The sequence below is a fragment of the Mus caroli genome, unplaced genomic scaffold, assembly GCF_978045245.1.
Source record: "Mus caroli unplaced genomic scaffold, Mus_caroli_1 scaffold_3, whole genome shotgun sequence".
Lineage (NCBI taxonomy): Eukaryota > Metazoa > Chordata > Mammalia > Rodentia > Muridae > Mus > Mus caroli.
The window spans coordinates 17,221,277-17,245,138 of NW_028227258.1; the positions used below are offsets into that span (position 1 = coordinate 17,221,277).

Consider the following 23,862-nt stretch of genomic DNA (forward strand, 5'->3'; position numbering starts at 1 on the left):
TTAACTAGTTCACATACTGATGCTTATAACTTCCCATGGCCTCTTCTGTGTCCTCTGAATGCTCTTTCTCACACTGTGTGTGTTGGAGATATTAACGATGGTTCCCAAGCTTCTTAGATAAAAATGATGAAAAGCAAGGCTCTCTCAGCTATATTACCTGTAATAATGTACAGGATTTATAATTGCATATTATAAATTTCATTAATACTATAACAAAAACTTTGGTTTTAAATTTTTATTTGAGAATTACATATTTCAATACTTTCCAAAATACTGTTTCCTAGGTCACTAAAAAAGAAAGCAGATTCAGTAAGAAATTTAAGTCATTAAATATGTTGCACTAGTATATACATACAGAAGACTAAGCAATAATATTTAGCTCTGGAATGGGTACCATCTCCTTTTTCCTCATTAACGGCTCAACCAGCACTGTGTGGCTATGTACAAAGTTCCATATTCCATGTACATTAAGAGTGTGACACTTAGTTGCCTCAGCTTATAGCTGGGGTAATTTGTCCACTGGGGTGTCAAACTTGAAGTCTGAAGGGAAGAGATCTGGAGCCCGAGGGTAGATCAGTCTGTAGGACTGTCGGATTGTAACATCAGCAACACCAGCAATATCCCCGATTTCTAACAGACAAAAAAACAAGACATTCAGTTGATCTGCTCCACCTCTTTCCTATACCAAGAAGAAAAACAACACTCCAATTTCACTTTTTAAAATTGATAAGGGAAATACAATATAACAGGTATACGCAGGAGTCAAAGTCAATATAAACAGTAACAGTCATTGGCCTCTTTAAAGGTATATTATAAATACTAAAAGACATATGTTGCAGGATATTTAATTCCACTGTGAACTCAGACACTGTGAACTATTTCTAACTGTTCTGTCTCAGTCTTTGACCCTAGAGCTTTCTGTTTACTGTAAACAAGTACCTGTGGTGTGGCTCAGGGCTACCTAAATGAAGTCAATCCTGCAAGTAAGCAACTAGCAGGGAGTGAACAGGAATAAATGGAAAGGAGGATCGTTGAAAGGAGAGTATTTAAGACAAGAGTGTGTGGAGAAGGAGCCTTTTCCTTCTGGGACACCAATGAAGTAGGAAGGTCAGCTGGGTGCTTTCTCTACCCCCTGAACTAGCAGACTTTCACCACAGCATCTGGCTCCTGAGACTCTTGGTAAAATTGAACAGCAGGGACTTTTGTTAAAAGAACAGCTATATGTGGAGCAACCCAAGGCATGTCCCTGTGGTGGCAGACACTTTTGTCAGGTCCTCTGTTTCAGGGCCAAGACAATATGCTACCATGTACAAAAAGCCTGTGTTTATCCCAAGCACAGCATAAAATCATCCTCAGCTACATGGCAAGTTTGAGGCCAGCTTGGGATAGATGAGGCCTTGCCTCAAAACAAATAAAAACCAACCACACAAATGGGGAAGGATTATGAGGCCCCATCCCTGCCTGGCAGATGACTGACAATTAATAGTGGCTGGGAAAGGGGTGATATAACTCTTAGGTAGGGAGCCCTGCTCAAGCTAGGAAAACCTCTCCTTCCTCCTTCCCCAAACACTTCCACACGGAAAAAACTGAGCTAACGTGTCATTGATTTCCACTCAAGAGTGCCCGCCTAGGGACTCGGTTTTTGGCCATGTATAACCACAATCCCAGATCCTAGCTGAGATGTCATCGCTCTGCCTAAACATAAAGCCAGTTTTAGCCTGGAAGTGTAACTTCACTGACCTCCACCTGGGAGATGGATGAACCCACTTGAGAGGTGCTTCCTAATAAACTAGCCTTTATCTACTTTAATCTGGTGTAATCTGGCCTATATCTGCATCACCCAAGGAGAGTAACCACTGATAAGCTGTGCAGGTTCCAGTAAATCCCTTCACAAAAGACACATATTAAAATTAAATAATTTAATTTGGAAAAGGAGCCTTGTACACAAGGCTATATGCCTCTAAATAATCACTATAAGCAAACTGCTGTATTTTCTTCAGGCATTTGTTTTGTTTTGAGGCGCTAGGAATAAAAACCAGGCTCTCAAGCACACTAAGCAAATAATCTCTTGGTGAATAGGACTATGTCCAATCCTTCCTCCTTATGGGTTAATACTTCAAGGATCTGAATAGTTAACCCTTTTCATGGGAGATTATGAGTAAGACCTACACTCCCAGCCTTGCCATCTCATTGGCTGATGTCCTGATGAAGCGCCTACCTTTCTGTGTTCGCTTCTCAGCTGAAGCCTGGGAAGCCATGTAAATAGCTGCTGCTGCCACAGAGATCGGGCTCCTGCCAGGAACCAAGTCCAGCTCCACTGCCTTGCGGGCTATGTGTGTAGCTGCCATCTGCACTTGCTTGGGGAGGCAAAGGTTGGAGCAGAACCTGGACATGAAGTCCCCAGTTGTGATCAGATCCACGCTGGTTTCCAGAGCTTTCAAAATCAGTTTAAAACAGCGGCCAATTTCTTTCTTAGAGATTCGAGACACAGCACATATTTCTAAAAGAGAAAGTATTTTTAAAGAATTTGTAAGACAATTCATTTTATAATTTTTTATTATAAAATTAAGTAATAATTATTATTTATTATTACTAAATTATTAAAATATTCTGGTTGTAAAAAAAAATTCAATCAAGGCTTAAAGATGAGGCCCTAAATCCTCTCAGCAGTACTTCCTATGGAGCATATTTATTCAAAATATATTGGTTTATATTTTCACCACACTCTGGACTGTTTTCTTTCAAAACACAAACTTATCTAGTTCAATTTATACAATAAGTTTCTCCAAGGAGTCAACTTCTCTGACAGCCTGGTAAGGAATGTTCTAAGGAGAAGAAAGAAAACACTCAAGCTGAAGACTGCGCATGCACATGGATGACCTGCAACTGTCTGCATGCTGTCGTTATATAAGCTAAACTCTTACCCCTGTTTGAGCTGTTACAGCAAAAAGATGTGATAGTCATCCCTCTCACTGTGACTTAGGAAAGCTTATGAAAATGCTCATTGGATATGGTGAATATAGTCCCAACCTGGACCTGGTCAGTGAAGGGCAGTGTATGTATCACCACAACACTGGAGGAGTTTGTCCTGTGCCGCCCCCCACCCCCAAGTAAACACAAGCTTGACAAAAGCCAGCACTTAACTCAGAAGTCCTTAGCTTGCATAAAACTGCAAACAATAAGCCTCAAAAAACAAAACAAAAATGAAACAACAACCTAATTACATTGACCCCTTCCAAGACCTGACCCCTCAAATGTGAAACCTATGCTGGCTATGGTTTTCATCACCAGCCATGTATGTAACTTCAAAAGCCTCTGCAGCATATGATGTCAGGCCTCCCATAAAGCAGTCAGCTGTGGGGTTGGAGAGATGGCTCAGCAATTAAGAGCACTGGCTATTCTTCCAGAGGTCCTGAATTCAACTCCCTGCAACCACATGCTCACAACCATCTGTAATAGGATCTGATGCCCTCTTCTGGTACCTCTCAAGACAGCTACAATGTACTCACATACATAAAATAAATAATTAAAACACAAACAAAAAAAAGTCAGCTATACTGTTGACTTACAGGGATTAAAATGCTACCTGCATAAGCAGCTTGCAAAGAACATGGCAAAGAAGCCTGTCTTGTACATTTTTCTGTCAAAGAACATACAGAGCCACTTGCAAACGGTGTGTACATGGATCACTTCACTGTGCGGTGTCATTAAGCATCGACCTGCCTGTCTGAGCTCTACTTGGTACACTGAAGCCTACCTTTAAACGTCCTGGGAACGCCTTCTTGTCTACAGGCGATGTACAGACAAGCAGAAGCTATCGCATCATTAGCTCTGCCCTTCAGGCTCTTCTGCTCATACACTTGCTTGAATAAATTATTTGTTCGATCCTTCAAAGCAGAGAAACTTAGTTTAATTAAGTCTAGGCCATTTAATTACTTACAGTATCAAAATTTTATGTGTTCATTAAATTATGCAAAATAAATGTCAGAATGGCTTAAAGGAGGTGGACAAGAACTTACAACTATATTGCGAGGGAGGTTGATTCTGTCCGCCATGGTTGTGATTTCCTTGAATGCGTTCATCATTGCTCTATCAGAACTACTCATTGTTCTCCGGTTCTGATACTTAGAATTGCCAAACTCATCAAAACTTGCAGCTCCTGTACCCTATAAAACAAAGATTTAACCTTGGTCAACATTTTTGGAAAATGTGAACAGTGTCTATGAAAATGTAACGTAAACATTCTGATTCCATACGCCCCGGGAGTCTGTCCAGTGGAGCCCGTGACTCAAGCAGAAACTTCCATGAGAACATGCTTTAAAGACATTGGTTTCACAAATACTTAAATCTTGGCAATTGTTCAAGAATACAGAAAATGGAACTATATGCCATGTTAGAGCTTTCCTACTACACAATCTTGCTTTGTTTATTTCTTTGAGACAGGTTCTCACTATATAGCCCTTAACTGGCTACGTAGCCTGGAGAGATTCTCCAGCTTGACCTGCTGCCTGAAGACAGCTCTAGGATTGAAGTTTGTGACTATGGTGGGGTATGTATGGCCTTTGGTAGAATCATTACTTGGGTCCATCACTGGTTCCCCATCTGGGGTAAACAGATGTTGGATCTCCTCATAAAAAGTCTTACACAACTGATACAAAGATGGTAACGTTGTTTGTAAAAATATGTAATAGGTGTCTGCCTGTGTGTGTGTGTGTCTGTGTACCAGTGCATTACTGATGCCAAGAGAAATCAGAGGAATCCCCTAGGATTGCAGTTACAGTTTGTGAGCCGGGAATTTCACCCAAGTCTTCCAAACGAGCAGCAAAATGCTCTTAATCCCAGGCCAAGTTTCTAATTTTGATTATAAGACTGTAATTTTTTCTTCTGTGGACAGTCAGCCTCTCTCCCCAGCCATCCCTGTCACTGCTCAATGGACACATGAACAAAGTGGCCATGGTGGTCGAGATGGAGGTGCTTGGGCTCAGCAACTCGGACTTCCACTCACCAAGGCTGACCTGGCTACAGCTGCTGCTGATTGCCAGATCTGCCAACAGCAGAAACCAACACTGAGCCCCAGATATGGCACCATTCCTCGAGGTGACCAGCCAGCAACCTGGTGGCAGGTTGACTACATTGGACCACTTCCTTCATGGAAAGGACAGCGTTTTGTTCTTACTGGAGTAGATACTTATTCTGGTTATGGATTTGCCTTTCCTGCACGTAAGGCCTCTGCTAAAACCACCATTCATGGACTGACAGAATGCCTTATCTATCGTCATGGTATTTCACACAGTATTGCTTCTGACCAAGGAACTCATTTCACAGCCAGAGAAGTGCGACAGTGGGGGAAAAAAAGTTGACAGACTTTCACAATACTAACACTGGTGAATCTTATTCCCAAGTCAAGGGTCTTAGTGTGTGACACTTAGTGACACTTTTGCAAAAGTCCTAACTTTCTATTAGCTAGTCTCCCCTTGACATTTCCTGCTAAGTGGAATTATTACCTTGCCAATCATGGTGGACAAATCTCCATCACTCAGAAGAGGATTCTGAGAGTCTCCAACTCTAGATGGGTCTTTTGTTGCTTTGTCATTGCTGAAAGTTCTCCATTCAGATCCCACATCAATAACTCGGTCCCCTAAGAAAGTAAGCACACAATAATTCACCCAGCCAGCCATAGGACTCAGCTCCCCAGGCTGGCTAATGGTTAGCATCCTAATATGGACACTTGGGAGTCAGCTTAGATACCATGTCTTACATGTCTGCTCTGAAGCATTTCCCAACTATGCCAGTCCAGTAATGAGCTATGTAAACTGTATGCTATCATTATTCGTGTCCTGAATCTTATAAGAAAAAATTAGTTAAAAATTAGCAAAAAGAAAAAGCTAGTATGGTAGTCTATGCCTATAGTCCTAGCATTTGGGAGGCTGATCCATAATAAAGAAATCAAGGTTAAACTGACTGCATATACATAAGAAGACCTTGCTTCATAGATCAAAGCAAAATAATAAAATTATCCTTATGTGATACAACAAAGAATAATAATGAAGCCAGGTGTGGTGGTGCAAGCCTTTTATCCCAGCACTCAGGTAGAGGAGGCAGGTAAATATCTGGATCCCGGTGAATTCCCCAGGCTTTATCTCAAGAAAAAGACAGACAGACAAGACAGAGAAAGACAGACAAGTAAAGAGAGAGAATAAAATTTTAAAGGCAGAATTTAAAAAGGCAGACAGGCGTACTTTTCTAGAAGAGGTTGTGGCTAGGTATGTGATATCAAAACACATGACATGAATAGGGCTCACTGGCACTGCTTTAGCGGGAAGAGCTCACTGTCTGGAAACATCTTTGAAGCAAACAGAGATAGCATTGAACACTGAAACACATGCTGATCAGTGTGCCCATAGTAAAAGTTATCATTGAATCCCCAGAGCTATATAAGCACAGGTACCACTTTCACTGGTACTTCACAAACGAGGTTAATTGGCCAAAGATCACACAGCTTGAAATGTGTATCAGATTCCAATTTATTCCACTAAACTCTTTCAATGAATTCTGCCACAGGACAGTTGAAACTCACCATGTTCATCTCTGCCAGTCACTACAAAGTTTCTGTATGGACAGTCAATGAATACAGCGGTTACAAGTATGAGACCAAGCTGCTGCTTAGCTTTGGAAATTTTAATTAATAAGATTTAGATGGAGGGATCATTTCCATTTCCAAAGGTGATAAGAGAGGTTTTCTTCTGCCCTTAGACTGTGAACCTTAGACATGGTTCAGCAGTTAAGAGCACATGTCTTTTTACCAGAGGACCTAAATTTGGTCCTCAGCACCCACACCTATAACTAGCTCTAGAGGCTCCACTCTCTCCACAGGAACGTGTTGACTCCTGTGCACACATCTGCTACAGACAAATATACAAATAATTTAAAATAAAAATCTTAATTTTGACTACATTTACTTATTCTGAATGTGTGTGAGGGTGCATATATCATACATGCAGAAAGGTTAGAGGACAGTTCTCTCCGTCTATCATGTGGGTTCAGGTGGGTGACTTAGTTTGTCAGGCTTGGTGGGAACCACTCTTATCTGTTGAGCCATCATGATGGTCCCAATTATTTTATTTTTATACTTATTTCTTCAGCTTTAGCTGCCCCAGTAGCTTCACATTTTTAAGTCTGTAAAAAACAAATGAGTTAAGTTCCTTAAAAGCAGACAGAAGTCCTCAGTGCTGTCTGCTTATTGCTATGAAAACTAAGAAGGCAGCAGATGATTCCTCCATTTCCAGGGGCGTTAAAGAGGTGTTCTGCCCTTAGACGGCAAAGTTCCCAGGCTCTGCAGCACCTACTCAGTGACAAGGACAATGGAGGGGAAAGATCACTTCAGTGCAGACCATGTCAAATCTTTTACAGAATACAGTAATTAGCAGATATACAGAAGAGCAATTATAATCTAAACCTAGTGATGTACTTTAAGAAAGTAGGTAAATATATAATGGAATGATGTGTTAATGAAGGCTTCTATAAATTCGATTTTCTTTGAACTTCAGAGAACATGCGAATAACCAGTGTATTGCCTGGACAATCACGTTTGAGTGAGAAAGACCACCAACATTCGAGGCAGTGTCCCCACCTGTCATGTCCATATGCACTGAGAAAAAGCAGAGAAGGGCAAAGACCCCAGCGACAGTGACAAGGCATTTTAGCATGCCAGCCTGAGCACGGCTCCAAGGAAGGTCAGAAAAACAAAAACAAAAACATGCACAGAAATGAGGCCTGTGCCCCAAAGTGCCAAATCTGAAAAGGTCAAAGGTCATTTACAGATGTGTAGTTGCATGTAAAGTATGCACATATAATTTTATTTTTTTCAAGCACTCAGGGCCTTAAGCTGGTCAAATGTTCTCTCAACTATAGTGTAAGTCCCCTGTTTGTTTTTACTTTGTGCCAAGGTCTCACTAAATTGTGCAAGCCAGCCTGAGACTCGTGCTAGCCCAGGCAGGAATTTAACACTCGGCCTCCCTAGTAGCTGGGATTGTAGACCTCTGCCACCAGGCCCAGATAGCAAATATTTCAAGGGAGAGAAATCAAGATGTCAAGATGCAGGTGAAGAGGCTTGCGGGTATGCCTCCACACTTACTGTGATTCTACCTCGGTATTTGGAGACAACGCACCAGCAAGCCAAAATCCTTCATTCATAACATTTTCCTTTTGGCATAAAAATACTTTTTACTGATTGTTTTATACTACACTTTTAAATAGTCAAAGTAGACTTTAAAACTAAATGATAAAGTGGCCTAGTATATAGGATAAACAGGAAAGCCCAGCAATGGGCTACTAGGTATATTTTCCAAATACATAGACTTATTTAAGTGACTCAGTCAAGAATCTGTGCCTTATACTAACAAGCACTCCCTTTTAGACAAAACTGCACCCAGCAGCATTTATAAGAATCACATTTCCGGGCTGGTGAGATGGCTCAGTGGGTAAGAGCACCCGACTGCTCTTCCGAAGGTCCAAAGTTCAAATCCCAGCAACCACATGGTGGCTCACAACCACCCTTAATGAGATCTGATGCCCTCTTCTGGTGTGTCTGAAGACAGCTACAGTGTATAAATAAATAAATAAATAAATAAATCTTTAAAAAAAAAAAATCACATTTCCAAGGCAACTCAAAGAGCACATCATGAAACCGTAACTCGTCCAAAAATCATGTACCTGAGTAAATGATAGGCAGGGCTATTCAGAAAAAAAAAAAAATCTGAATATATAAAGGGATTGCCACTTAAAAATCCAATGAGGCAGTATTAGAATAGTTTCCCTGGGAGAAAACTGCAATCCAGAATGTACTCAAGGGTGTGCTGGAGAGATGGCTCTGCGGTTAAGAGCACTGACTGGTCTTCCAAAGGTCCTGAGTTCAATCCCCAGCAACCACATGGTGGCTCACAACCATCTATAATGGGATCCCATGCTCACTTCTGGTGTGTCTGAAGACAGCTACAGTGTACTTACTCATCATATACATAAAATAAATAAGTAAAATCTTAAGCAAACAAACAAACCCACAATGTTTTCAAGGACAGAGTTGATATAAAATAGCCCTAATGTTTAGATACTGTGATCTCTGACTAAGAGGAAACCTGTGTGTAATCAGCCTTTGAGAGCAAGAAGCCTACCAGATAGTAAGCACAAACATACCCTAAGTATCCTAGAAACAAACATTCTAACTTTACCCCTCAAACTGCATGTTGATTTTTGTAAACTTAGACCAGATAGCCCTCAACAGTAGCACTGAGGTGGACATAAACTATCAGTGTGGCCATCTCAATCCCTAGAAGGACCCTCCTGGCTTTACTCAAGGTCCACAGAAGAAGAAGTCCTCCCCAGCATGTGTTCCTGCACTGCAGTGTAGAATCCATGACAAAGAGTGGCATCTAAAGAGCAGTTCACATAAATGAAGATCACACACACACACACACACACACACACAGGAGCACATGCGCACGCACACATTCTAAAGATATAAATGTCATCTGTGTGTGTTTGAGAAGCAATCGAGGAGAACCGTTGATCACTCTCCCTAGTTCACCTACTTCTCTAGCACCTACCTTTGACAACTGAATTTTTAGAAGAAAAGGTCAAAATGAGTCATTTCTTTTTCAAATCTACTTGACTTACAGTGCTTTTAAAAAGATGAATTTAACTTTAGTCGTGAACATGACATGACATTGACTGGAAGTGGAACTGCTAATTTTAAGCAATACTAATGTGAAATCCCAATTCACAAGGCATGCCATTCATTCTTTTTCCAGCAGAATTGATATTTGAACAATGTTTGGTTAAACAAGATAAGCATTCACTCTACCACTCAGGTCCACTCCCTAGTCTCAACTCTATCTTCTAACAGATATGACTGCAAATGTAATAATTTGCTGATTATAAATCAACATTCAAGCAATGGACAAGGTCAAATTTTATGAACAAACTGATGCCCTAAATACTGTACTGCCATCTACTGTTGAAGTTCTACAGCAACACAATCCCACTATTAAAATGTAGTTGGGGATGGCCTAGTCGGCCATCAGTGGAAAGAGAGGACCATTGGTGGTGCAAACTTTATATGCCTTAGTACAGGGGAACAACAGGGCCAAGAAGTGGGAGTGGGTGGGTGGGGGAGTGGGTGGAGGAGCGTGTGGGGGACTTTTGGGATAGCATTGGAAATGTAAATGAAATAAATACCCAATTAAAATATATATATAAAGAGCAAGATGAGGAACACTGGTCTGGAAGGAGCTGGAGGAGAATAATCAGAGATGGGGTTGATATACTTGTATGGAATTCGGTAAGAATAAATAAAACATATTTTTAAAATAAAAAAAATGTAGTTGGGGACAGGGACTGCTACACAATGGTTTGATTGACCAATTTTATGAACAGAAAGAAGCTCTGCCTTATTGGCCTGCTTAGTCACCACACATCTTAGGTACTGGTCAGGACCAGGTGTGGTGATCATCCCACTAAGGAGACTAAGGCAGGCAGATCTGAGTGACAGGCCAGCCAGGGATACTAAGGAGATGGCTCAGACGCTGTAAGGCCTTCCTTGCTCCATAAACATGAGGACCTAAGTTCAGATTGTGAGCGGCCATTTTAAAACATCAGCATGTGTAGAGGAGTATGGGTAGAAACACAGGGATTCCTGAGGCTTGCTGACCATGTGCAGTGGAGTGTGGGTAGAAACATGGGGATTCCTGAGGCTTGCTGGCCAGCTGAATAGCAGCAAGCTCTAGGCTCACTGAGAGACGCTGTCTTAAGGGCATAAGTTGGAAAACAATAGAGTGACTTACCCTCTGACCTCTGCAAGCTTACAAGCACATGCACACACATACACACCACAACACACATGAATCAGTGATAAAACAGCTAATTCCAAATCATAGCACTTCTAAGTTATTTTATAATTCTAATGAAAGTCAAATAGATGATCATGACACACCAAACAGTTATGCAACTGGTCCTCCTGCCAAAGTGGAATGAATTTCTCCAATCTCCCAATCTGAGTGGCCCTTAGGACTTTCCTGGCCAATTCTAGTTTACTCTGGTTGTCTTGTTTGACTCTACTTTCAACACTCTCTCTCAAAAAATAAAAACAGTACTCCATTCAGCAGCACATAAACTAAAATCGAAATGATAGAGAAGATTAGCATGGCCCCTGCCCAAGGATAACACACAAATTTGTGAAGCGTTCCATATTTTTAAAAGGATCAGGAAACTGAATGGAGCTGTGTAGAGTAGAGGAACTGGGGGTAGCCACTAGACAGTCCCAGATGCCAGGAAAGCAACTGGGATGACATTAGCTGAAATACCCAACAAGAGAGAGAACCTGTAGAGATCATATCTAGAGGTTGGGCACACTCCTCAGTTGAAGCATGGGGCCACCCACCCATATCAAAAATATTGAACACAGAATTGTTCATGTCTAAAGGAAATGCAGAGACAAAAAGTAAAGCTGAGACTGAAGGAAAGGCCATCCAGGGACTGCCCCACCTGGGGATCCATCCCATCTGTAGACACCAAACCCAGACACTATGCTGATGCCAAGAAGCGCTTGCTGACAGGAGCCTGGTATGGCTGTCTCCTGAGAGGCTCTATTAGTGCCTGACCAATACACATACAGATGCTCAAAGCCAACTATCAGACTGAGAACTTGGACCCCAATGGAGGAGTTAGGGGAAGGACTGAAGGAGCTGAAGGGGCTTGCAATCCCATAGGAAGAACAACAATATCAAACAACCACATGCCCCAGAGCTCCCAGGGACTGACTAAACCACCAACCAGAGTTCACACAGAAGGACTCATGGCTCCAGTTAGATATGTAGCAGAGAATGGCCTTGTCTGACATCAGTGGGAGGGGAGGCCCTTGGTCCTGTGGAGACTCGATGCCCCAACTTAGGAAAATGCTAGGGCAGTGAGATAGGAGTGGGTATGTGCTAGGCAAGCAAGTAGCTATATCCTCAGACCTAAAAGCAAAATGTTAGAATGTGACATTTTTGAACAATAACCATTTGAACTAGGTAATCAGATCATGATACCATATGTAAGTATTAACAAATCTTTTTTTTAACAAGGCACAGGATGAGGCTCAATGTTACTATTCTGAAATCTACCATATTTATTTTAGAGAGCATACAAATGGCACAAAAGTTACATGTTTGTTAGTTATTTGATTATCAATCTCTCACACACACCTTCCGCTTCCATTTAAAACTAAAGACACAAGCACAGTTGGCCTTTCCATTTCATATTGGTAAGTTTCCACCTACATTACACAACATACAGTGGTCATATACACGCAATGCTACACGGGATCTCTGGAGGCCCTTCCTCATTTCTATTTCTTTTTTTTTTAACTTTATCATAACTGTGACTTATGTATGTGGGGTGGGATCTGTCAAAATGTACTCATTAAAACTTTGAAAAACTGTACAAAAGCAAAGTACTATATATTACGATTTAAATTAAAACCTTAATAGCTACTTACCTACAACTAGGCCACATTCGGGACAGATCATATCGCCAGCTCTGTAGTCCTCAACTAAAATTGCATCTGGATGATTCGGACATGTGACTCTTGGGAGAGCATCCAAACTACATGGAAAACAAAACCAAGTTTTATATTTCCCAACTAATACGAAACAAGTCTTTATTGTTTTTCTGGTAATAGGCAAGGTACAGATTTTGAAACTCTTGATTAGTATAATAATAACTTACAATACCCACTCCATTTATATGTAATTATTTGGTTTGTGCTTTTTATTTCTTGTTAGAAAATAACAGTGTTTTCCTGATTGCTAGCCCCCTTACCGCAGATTCAGCATGACACACTAAAGCCAACACATGTTTACATGAAAGACAATTAGGTCAGACAGACAGACAGTCAGGTGTGGCTGTGCTGACCCTAAGGGCTGATGACTTCACTTAGTCGAGGCCAGAACTGAGGAGGTTAGTCTTTACAATTTGCTTTGGCTGACACATGCCTAGAGTCCCAGCACTTTAGGCTGCAGTAGGATTCCTTGAGCCCAGGCTTCCAGAACAGCCCAGACAAAAGACACAGATATCTTCACAAGCTACAAATCAAAATAAAAAAACCTGACTAACCATACATAGAAGGAAACTAGATTCCTATCTCTTACCCTGCACAAACATCAATTCAAAATGGGTCAAAGACCTTCACATAAGATCTGAACTTTGGGGCAATAGATGTGACTCAGAGGCTCAGAGTACTTACTGCTCTTCCTTCCAGAAGTTCATTTCCAAGCACTTGCTCACAATCACTTGGAACTCCAGTTCCACGTGATCTGATACCTTTTTCTGGCCTCTGAGGTCACCAAGAACACACACAGACACATAAAATAGTCTTTGAAAAGAGAGCAGTGCAGAGCTGATACTTGGAAAGCACTAAGTGAAAACAGGTAAGACCACTTCCAGACATGATAAAGGAATTTCTTAAAAATGTTCCTATAGCACAGGATATAATCCCAAGAACTGAAAAGAGTGACTGAGAGAAAAAAATTAACCAGCATCTCTAGAGCAAAGGAAACAACCGGCAGAGTCAAGAAACTACACTCCAGGAGGAGAGCCACTGCCAGTGGCCCAGGATTACTGTCCAGAACTCCATGAACTCCAAACACTGAGTACCAAAAGGACAAACCATCCCACCAACAGCTAGACTAATAAAATGACAGTTCTCTAAAGGTGAAATACAAATGGCCAATAAATATTTGAAAATGTATTCCGTATCTCTAGCCACTGAGGAAGTGAAATGCCAACTGCTCTTTTATCTCATCCCGGACAGAATGGCCATCACCTAGGAAACAACAAACTTGATGGCAAATGAGGGAAAGAAGGATTTCTCACACACTGCTGATGGGAAGATAAACTGTGGTGGCCACCATGGAAATCACAATAGTTTCCTCAAAAAACAAACCGTAGGGCTGGAGAGCTCAGTGGATAGAGTGCTTGCTGCCAGGCCTGATGGCTTAAGTTCAGCCACTGCGACTTTTAAAATGTGAGGGTTTTTTTACTGTTTTTTCCCCCCCTGGTTTTTTGTTTGTTTTAATGTTGTCTCCAGTTCTTACAAATAGTAACCAGTTCTCTTAACTCCCTGTCCTCCCAGTTCCCAGCCCAGCCCCTTCAAACGTTTCTCCCAACTATTCCTCCTTTAGTCCCCCAACAGTTTGCTTAAATAGCCCCAATACTAGCAGCTCCAAACTATAACAAGTACTCTAGCCTATCTGCTCACTATAACAAGTACTCTAGCCTATCTGCTCACTATAACAAGTGTCCTAGCCTATCTGCTCACTATAACAAGTACTCTAGCCTATCTGCTCACTATAACAAGTACTCTAGCCTATCTGCTCACTATAACAAGTGTCCTAGCCTATCTGCTCACTATAACAAGTGTCCTAGCCTATCTGCTCACTATAACAAGTACTCTAGCCTATCTGCTCACTATAACAAGTGTCCTAGCCTATCTGCTCACTATAACAAGTACTCTAGCCTATCTGCTCACTATAACAAGTGTCCTAGCCTATCTGCTCACTATAACAAGTACTCTAGCCTATCTGCTCACTATAACAAGTACTCTAGCCTATCTGCTATACCAGTTGACTAGCAACTTGGTGGGGGTGGGGTGGGAGGTGGGGAGACCCTTTAAAGGGTTAGGTGCACAAGATAAATCATAGCGCGTGGTGAAGGGAGAAAACCAACTCCCATAAGTCATCCTCTAACCAAGTTGGAGAAAGCAGAATCCCGCAGGTTGTCCTGACTCACACCTTGGCACATGCCCTTCCCCCCAATACTTAAATACTATATAATTTTTAAAACCAGAACCATCTAAGACTACCCAATTCCTGGGCAGATACCTGAAGGTTCTAAGTGAACACACCACAGATACTCACACGCCCACGTTTATGCATAGTAATAATACAGCTTATCAAATGGAATCAGCCTGGCGTAAAGAAAATGTGGTGTGAGCCGGGCGTGGTGGCGCACGCCTTTAATCCCAGCACTCGGGAGGCAGAGGCAGGCAGATTTCTGAGTTCGAGGCCAGCCTGGTCTACAAAGTGAGTTCCAGGACAGCCCGGGCTATACAGAGAAACCCTGTCTCGAAAAACCAAAAAAAAAAAAAAAAAAAAAGAAAATGTGGTGTGGATACATAGCCTGAAAGACTGAAATCATAGGAAAATAGGCGCAATTGGAAAACAGATTAATTGAATAAGCCAGAATCACAAAAACAAGGACAGCATGCTTCTCTCCTGTGTGAATTTGTTGTATTCAACTTTACATGTGCACACACACATATGTAGACATGTTACATATGAATATAGGACCTGATAAAAAGGTGCCGATAAGAGAGAAGGATGTGATTTTAGGGAGGGAGGAAAGAGGGAGAGAGAGGGCAGAAGGGAATACTGTTTGGGATAAGTGAACCAGAAAGAAGGTGGAGGTTAGGATAAGTGACTAATAAGGTGCAATGATACTACCGTAAGAATGTAACGATGAGATCCGTTATAGCATGTTAATCTCAGAAACTAACTTAAACAGAACAATATAACTTTAAAGCTATCACATTAACTTAGATTTATGATACTAGTAACATTAATACTTTTCTTTTTCTTTTCTTTTTGTCTGTAGTCCTATTGGCCTCAAACTCACTATACAGCCCAGGCTGGTGTAAAACTAGGAGTACTCCTCTTGCTTCAGCTTCCTGAGTGGTGAAATCTCAGGGATGTGCCACAAGGCCCAGCTCATGATATTAGTAACTTTCTTACTTATTTTATCTCAAACAATAAAACAGTTTGAGGAAGTTGATTAACCTTAAATGATTTGAGAAAACAAGCTTTTAAAAGTAGCAAAGATTCTCAGCAAAATCTTACTAGTTCTCCAAAGGGTGAGTCTTCTTTTAAAATTCACTTACATGATACAATAAATGGTTATATATTACAGTCATGGAAAGCACACACCTAAAACACAAAATCAATTGTTCTTATAGTTAACTATGCTTCTGTGGTTTTGGATCAAGTTTCTCCTGCTAGCTAGTACAATTCAAAATGTTCTAACAACCACATTGTGTTTTATTGATTTATTTTTAAGGATATATTTATTTTTGTTTTATAGGTGGTTTCCCTGTGTGTGTGCAGGTGTACTGCCTGAATGGTTAGTTCCCAGGGATACTCTGGAACGAGTTACCATGTGGGTGCAGGTCTTCTGCAGAAGCAACAAGTGCCCTTCACGGTAGGTCCCTCTCCCTAACTACCAACAACTAAGTCACATGGAAAACTGATTTAAAAAAAACTCACTAAATAATCACCAGATTTACTTACTTAATTAAAACATATCCTGGAGTCTTCTAATTGGAAAAATGGGAGAGGACAGAAATTGCTTTATACTTGTTCTGCAAATTTGTTAGAAAAAAAATAAATCATAAAAAATAAAATTAAGTATTTCATAAAAATCAAAAAGCTACAGAAATAAAGTAAAATGTTAGCAAACTAAGAGTGGCTCTCAATAAACAAAGCAGGAAATTAACCTAACAGTATGTTAAGGATTAACATAGTTTGGCACTACTAACAAGTCTATCAAGCCAGCTGTGATGGAACATGTCAGTATTCAGGAAGCAGAACTAGCTAGGCATGCTACCTATTCAAAGCTACCCTAGGAACTATAAGAGTGAGGCTGTCTCAATAGATAGATAGATAGATAGATAGATAGATAGATAGATAGATAGATAGATAGATTAAATAGTAGGCCAAGGGGCTGGGAATCGCTGTCAGCAGATAACTATACATTGGAGTTCCAAGACAGCTGACACTACAGCCTCAAAGACAAAAGTAGGTAAAGAGGCTAGGAATGGAGCTTAGTGGGAAGATGCTTGCCTAGTATATATAAGTCCTGGTTTCAATCCCTAACATTTAAAAGAGGGAAACATGAAAAACTTTGCAGAGTATTTAAATGATACTGCCTTAAACATTATTTATTTATACAAATTATTTAGATATGGACATTTTATCTGCATGTGTGTCTTAGTGCCGACAGAGACAGAAGAGATGCCCTGGAACTGGAGTTAGGAGGTCATGGGTTGCCATGTGGTGCTGGAAGAGCACCCAGTGCTCCTAACCATGGAGCCCTCTCCCCTGCCCCACAGACATTTGAACGCTCAATGTGCACAACATCCTAAAAGATAGGCACAATCTTCATTTTACAGATCGCAGCCAAAAAGTTACTTACTGAAGTCAGAGTAAAGAGTGGGCATCAATCTGGACATGTTCTCCTCGAGAACACCAACCAGTGCCAATGCTTAGTGCCTACATACCGCCCTCGCCCTCAAGGTATGACAAACTCTCAGGCAACTTCTCTCTATTCACACCGGTGGCAAAACTTGATAGTAACAGGAATGACACAGACTTAAGAGCTGGACGAGGGCTGGGCAGATCTGCAATCCCACAGTTTTCAAGGTGGAGACAGAAGATTCGAGACCAGTAACTCAAAATCAAACACTAGCTGTCCAGAAAAGAAATTAATTTCAAGGGATTTTTTAAGTGAAGAAAAGTTTAAAAACTGTAACCAGTGATTTTACTATGTGTACTATTTAAACACTACAACTTGTGTTTCAAGAATACAGGAGTTCCTTTTCCGTAAGATGGTAAGCTGTGCCTACATATGAACACATTCAGCTTCCACATCACCCATGGGAAATTTCAATAGTATTTTGGGAAGCTGAAGGTTCCTATGTCGATACAAGGAAGCCTTACGTGACAAAACCACACCCAGATAGAATGATTAAATCATAATTAATCTAATTAAATCATAAAATCAGTAAACAAGATTGCCCATTGCTTCCACGCAATAAGTTCATGAGGCTTCCTATGCCCACCTCCCACTTTTTATAACAGCAGACTTGGAGGTTCCCAGAAAGGCCAAGTTTCTGTAAATAATGGCTTCCCCCGGTGACGTTTACCAATTCCACACATAGTAACCACCTCAGAAAAAAAAAGTGCCAAAAGAGCAGAACTTAATTTGATACTTTCAGTACATTCTGTGTTAATTGGAGACCAGTGGACTGATAATCATAATAGGTATAGTAGGCGCGTGAAAGGTCAACACGCTGGCATGACTCAGTTTACACATATGCCAGTATACTAATATCTACCTCATAGTGGTTACAAGAGATATAATTAGGGTCTGCAAAGCATTTTGCAGGTCACAAGATTAAAGGCTGTCTCTGCGGTCACAACACGCATTTCCTGTAGATATTAAGCAAACTACGTTTTTAAAATACATTTAAAATGACTTCCAGCATATGTAATTAATTTTCTGAAGACAGCATCTCCTTCAGAGTACGCAATGATACTTTTCGGGGTGGGGACAGGGGGTCTTTTAGGAGAATGAATCAAGTCTCCGTATGTGCTTTCGTTTCCACTTGGGGGGAGGGCGGGCACTGGGCTGGCGACCCTTTGCCACCAGACAACCAATGCTTACGTTTCTCTTTGCGGTTGTCAGATCGACAGGGACCTGGAACGTCGCTTTTCCAGCCCTTCGGAAAGGGGGTTTCATCCCCCTCCGGCTGGATGGGCCGTAAGGGAGAAAATACACAGAAAATATCAACATGACACAAAGACGGTTGAAGGGTCCGGAGACTGAGGCCGGGGCCGTGCGGATCCGCAGGGTCAAACCCGGGCGGCGATGACTCAGGTGGGTAAGGGACACCCGCGGCGGCCTTCTGGAGGAGCCTGGGCCCCGCGATGCCCCGCTCCACTCGCTCCGAGGCCGTTGCACTCACCGGCTGGTCGACGCCATCTTCGCGGCTCCGCCAACAGCTCCGTCCGAAGCAGGAAGCAGCACTGGCTCCTAGACGCCCCGAGCCGGGCTTTTATGCGCGAGTCGCTCGCGCGCACTCCGCGCGGCTACGGGTCGGGAGGAGGGCTAAAAAGTGCTCGGTCCCTGACGACGCGGGCTGTGTACTTCCTGGTTCTCTCCGCTGCTGCTGCGTGGCTCCCAGCTGCTGGTTGATAGGCAAAAATCTTCAAAGCCTGGCGTGAAGCCTGGCTTTGATCTCCGGAGGCAGAGGCTGGAGGATCTCTGTGAGTTTAGGTGAAGCCTGGCCCACACAGGGTGCTCCAGAACAGCCAGGAGGAGGGAGAGAGAGAGAGACACAGTCACAGACACACAGACACAGACACAGACACACAGTCTCAAACAAATCAAAACAAAAAATCAACCCAAGAAGCCTCAGAATGTGCTGCGCCTGAGCTAGCTCTCAAACAGAAGAAATTAAAATGGGAGTTGCTTCCTCGGGTGATACTCTCAAGTATTCTTGCACCAAGAAGGTAGGAGGATCTGGAGTTAGACCTCGTCTCAAACAAAACACCTTTAAATAAACACAAAATAACCAACACACAAGGAAACCAGGTTGGTTGAAAGGGGCAAAGCCCTCACATCAAACCATTCCTTTCCTTTATTTTCAAGTCAGTTTTCCCTCTCTGATTAAATGTCTCATTTGCCCTGACTAAAGAATTTGGAATAAAAAGAGAAATTAGTGTTGTCTTCGGGAGTAGGTATCAATTCAAGCTCTGGCATTGGCCAACATGATTCAAAGTTCCTACATGCTCTTTATCTCATGGAGGGTGTCTGGCTCACAAACCCTTCTAGAATTGCAAGAGACAGCCCTGCTATGACCCATGTTGTTGTCTTTCCCCAATCATCATCGAATATTTGACTGAAAACTGAGTATAGGAAATGTAATAAAACAGCTAACGGCTATACAAGGGCCCAGATGCATTCATCAGCTAAACTCACAAGGCAGGTCTTGGGGGTCACCCTTGTAATTCTAGGAGTTAGGGTGCAGAGGTAGGAGGTCATGAATCCCAAGCCAGCCTGACCTGCAGAGCTAGACCTTGTCTCAGCTCGTCCTCTTACCTTAAGGCAACAATGCTCCTTTCTTGTAAATAAACCATTCCCGACAAAGTCTGAATTAAGGTAACTGCAAGTCGGGTATCTTCCACTGAGATGAAAACTCAGTAAGCATTTTATTTGTTAATGGAAATCAAATGCCATTAAGCAGACATTTGTTGAAGTGGGAATTTCTGGTTTTGTTAGAGACTCAGTTGTTTCATGTGATGTTTTTCTGGAAACTGTCTTATGTGAGGGTGTTTTGCTGAGAACAGGCACAGGATGTTTTTCTGAAAACTGCCTAGTGAAAGGGCGTGTGATGTTTTGCTACAGTGGATGCTTGAGAGGACATATGTTTGGAAAGAGTATAACCCAACAGACAGCAGACAGTGCTCTTGCATTGGTTCGCCTTGCTTTATTCGCTGATCTTAGCTTGTTGTGACTTCATAGTGAGAAATGCACCAAAGAATTTATGGTGGTATTCCAGCGGCTTCTTCCTGCTTCTGTGGACTTGTGCTGATAGGTGGAACCTCATGGTTTCCTCTGGACCTAGCGGCTGCTACGGATTCATGTTTGCCATATATACTGGACTGGTGTACTGGACTGCTGTTGCTGATTTGGTAGTTTGCTAGTAGACCAGACTGCTGACAACGGATATTTGAATAGCTCCAAAGAACCATTTCTAAGCATGTCCACAACCCCTATTTCCTATTAACCTTTCTTTTTCCCTAACTCTGGTGGATGCCGGACTACAACAGAGGTTGAAGTCTTAAAGAACCATAATTAAAGAAGGTTTTGAAAACTCTAAGCCTACCCATTCTTTTCAGTATTCTTTTGTTTTTTGTTTTGTTGTTTGTTTGTTTGTTTGAAAACAGAAATTCTCTGTAGCCATGGCTGTCCTGGAACTCTGTAGACCAGGCTGGCCACTGAATCAGAAATCTACCTACCTCTGCCTCCGTAGTGTCGGGATTAAATGTATGTGCCACTGCTGTCTGGCTGCCAGACATTGTTTTCTTGAGCTGAACAGAAGCTACTAGCTTCCTTTGAAAGAACAAGAGGTGCTGGGAATGTAGATCATTTGGTAGACTGCCTAAAAGACATGAAGGCGTGGGTTCAATCCCCAGCGCTGCAGGGAACAGGTGTGATAGTGCAGACTGCACTGTCAGCACTCAGGCAGGAAGAGCAGGAGCTCGGGGGTCGTCTTTGGATAGATACATAATGAGTTTGAGGCCAGTCTCGTCTATGGAAAGCTGTAAGCACATGATCGATGCCTGTAATATCTTGCTCTAGGAAACCATTTTACATGTGGCCTTTGACTCTGTTTTGAGGGAGGAGAGTGACTGCGACACCTGGTTTTTTTCCACGGTATGAGAATGTATTGAATAACAGTAAATTAGCAAGACTCAGTGGTTTCCATGGCAGCAGTTTAGGTGTCATTTAATCCAGCCAGTTTTAATCTGGCCAATGAATGCAGTTTCTCTAGTTCCAACCCCAGCTACTAAAGTTAACTATCCTATCGTTCGGTTAATTATCTCTGTATACCTATATGCATATGTGTGGCTTAACGGATCAGCATGTTAAAGCCGCTGATCAGAGTTGACGCGGCATTTGAAGTAGTCTGAGAGCGAGTCTGTGTTAACAACAAAGCAGACAGAGAGACTTGGCTGAAGCTGAAGCTGAATCTGTTCAAGTCAGGGTCTGAGTATGAAGTGGAGGGTTCCAGATGCAGGGTGAAGGCTGAACTGGGCTGAAGGGAAAATAGGTTCAGGTACAGGTCCTGACAGGTGAAAGGTAAATGAACAGGACGAATAACAAAGGGTTTGCAGCTGAGCTGAATGGGGGTAGTAAAGAAGTCCTCTGCTTCTTGGTCCTTGACTTGTATAGCAGGTATCAGATGGCAGGTTGCTGTGTGGCCATGATGTCAATTTGTTAGGTGTCTGTTGCCTTACTGGGTCCAAGTAAGGGAGTTATACTCTTTCCTGGGTCTAGTGTGTCTGGGCAGTTCTTAGGCTATGCTTCCCAGATAGGATTTTAGTTCACCTGTGTGCCCCTACAGTCTCAATTCACCCCATAGATGTATGGAGTAGCTCCTTTTATACTCCAAGGAATAAGTCGTTTATCATTCTATGTTGTCTGGGTAGTTTACAGAGCCACCCAGGGGATGCAGTCATTCACCTCCAACAAAATAGACTCAAAAGCGGTTTGTAAATTGGAGTCTCCAAGGATAAGGCACAGCCTAAGAAAACACTGTTTACCCAATTATAACGGAATTCAGAGTAGGCTATGCACACATTCTCAAAAACATTAAAATAAATAATTAATTAGCTTTTAAAAAGTATGAATCACACCTAGTGAGGGTCCTCTGCCCCCACCCCTAGCAGTAAATGCCAGCACAAAGTAACCCAAAGGTGGGGTTTTTTTTTTAGAGTTTTTGGTTGGTTGGTTGTTTTGTTTTTGCTTGTTTTGGTTTCATATAGCTTTGTTAGGGCGTTTCTCCCCTGGCCTTTTGCTTGCATATCATGTTTCCAATTTTGAGTTTTTATGATATGTGTGTATGTGTGCATGTCTTGGGTTTTTGTAATCTTAGTTTTTTTTTTTTCTTTTTTTCCTTTTAGTTTGTTCATTTTTGTTTTATCATTGTTTGTCTTTTTAAATTTATTCTTTTTCTGTCTTTGCCCCTCTACTCTCTCTTCCCCTCCTTCTCCCTCCCTCTCTTTCTCTACCTCTCCCTCTTCCTGTGACAAGCTCTCTCTATTACATAGTTCTAACTGTCCTGGAACTCATTATGTAGAATAAGATGGCCTGGAACGCCCAGAGATCTACCTGTCTCTGTCTCGCAAATGTTCAGAGTAAAGCGGTGGACCACTGCTACAGGCTGTTTGTTTTCTTGAGAGAGAGAGAGAGAGAGAGAGAGAGAGAGAAGGCTTGTAGTTGGAAGAGTGGAGATGATCTGGGAGATGATTGAGAGGAAGTCATGATCAGAGTATACTGAATGAAAATAATTTTACTTTTTGAAAAAGCGTGAGAGACAGGAACATAGAAACTAAACTCCGGGTTCGGAATGGGGAAGCCTGTTACCCCACCTCCACCCATCATGTGTTAGTGCCAAGTTAAAAATCAGACTCCTTCCATGGGATGTTTTCCTCCTTAAGATTGAGACGAGTTCAAAACCTGTCATGACACATTTTACCCGTGACAAGGACAAAGGGTTTGCGGGACTCCACCACACCCAGTAGTATTTCCGCAGAGAGCATCTGAGGTGGTGAGCAGCAGGAAAGATGGCAGTTGGGCGTATTCTGAGGACTAAATAAGGACGCAGTGCATTCGCAGAAGTGCTTTCACAGCAGAGAGCCTAGTGCTTGCTGAGGGAAGAAACCATTAAGGAAACAAAACAGACCTGGGAGGGAGAGGCCGAGCACTTGCCAACCTTCCTCCGCCCACCTTCAAAGTCTTAACATTTGTTGCAGCCTTGCAAGGATTCCTTTGTTAGTGTAACAGTTTGTAAAATCATAGCAACATAGCAACATCGCTCTGTTTTGATTTTTTTTTTTTTTTTTTTTGAGACTAGGTTTCCCTGTGTAGTCCTGGCTATCCTGGAACTCATGAAGACCAGGCAGGCCTCCAACTCAGAGAGATTTGCCTGCCTCTGCCACCTAAGTGCTGGAATTAAAGGCTCTAGCCACAACTGCCCAGCTTGTGTTTAGATTTTATTTCTGATCTTGAATTTAAGACCACACATAATAAACTGAGTTTTATCACCTAGAAATCAGTGACTCAGACTAGTTTTGACTACAACTTCTGGTGATAATTAAGTATTTATGTAAATTAATATGCAAGACTATCATATTATTTTTAAACTAACATTTGATGTTTTAAATTTATTTTTATTATTTTATTTTATTCTTTGAAGGCAGGTTCTCT

At 41.9% G+C, this 23,862-nt stretch overlaps 1 protein-coding gene and 1 non-coding gene across 2 annotated transcripts; one reads left to right on the forward strand and one right to left on the reverse strand.

The window, feature by feature from the left end:
• Nucleotides 1-227: 227 nt before the first annotated feature.
• Gtf2b (general transcription factor IIB) lies at nt 228-18,937 on the reverse strand. The gene is made up of 7 exons (XM_021158136.3): nt 18,833-18,937; nt 12,533-12,639; nt 5,505-5,638; nt 4,020-4,166; nt 3,758-3,887; nt 2,219-2,500; nt 228-630 (listed from the first exon to the last, which is right to left on the reverse strand). Exons 1-7 carry the CDS (start codon nt 18,847-18,849, stop codon nt 497-499), a joined length of 951 nt encoding a protein of 316 aa, XP_021013795.1. The 5' UTR covers nt 18,850-18,937; the 3' UTR covers nt 228-496.
• LOC115030671 (U6 spliceosomal RNA) lies at nt 11,144-11,248 on the forward strand. Its single transcript, XR_003836277.1, has one exon. It is a non-coding gene; the product is annotated as a U6 spliceosomal RNA (small nuclear RNA).
• Nucleotides 18,938-23,862: the final 4,925 nt, after the last annotated feature.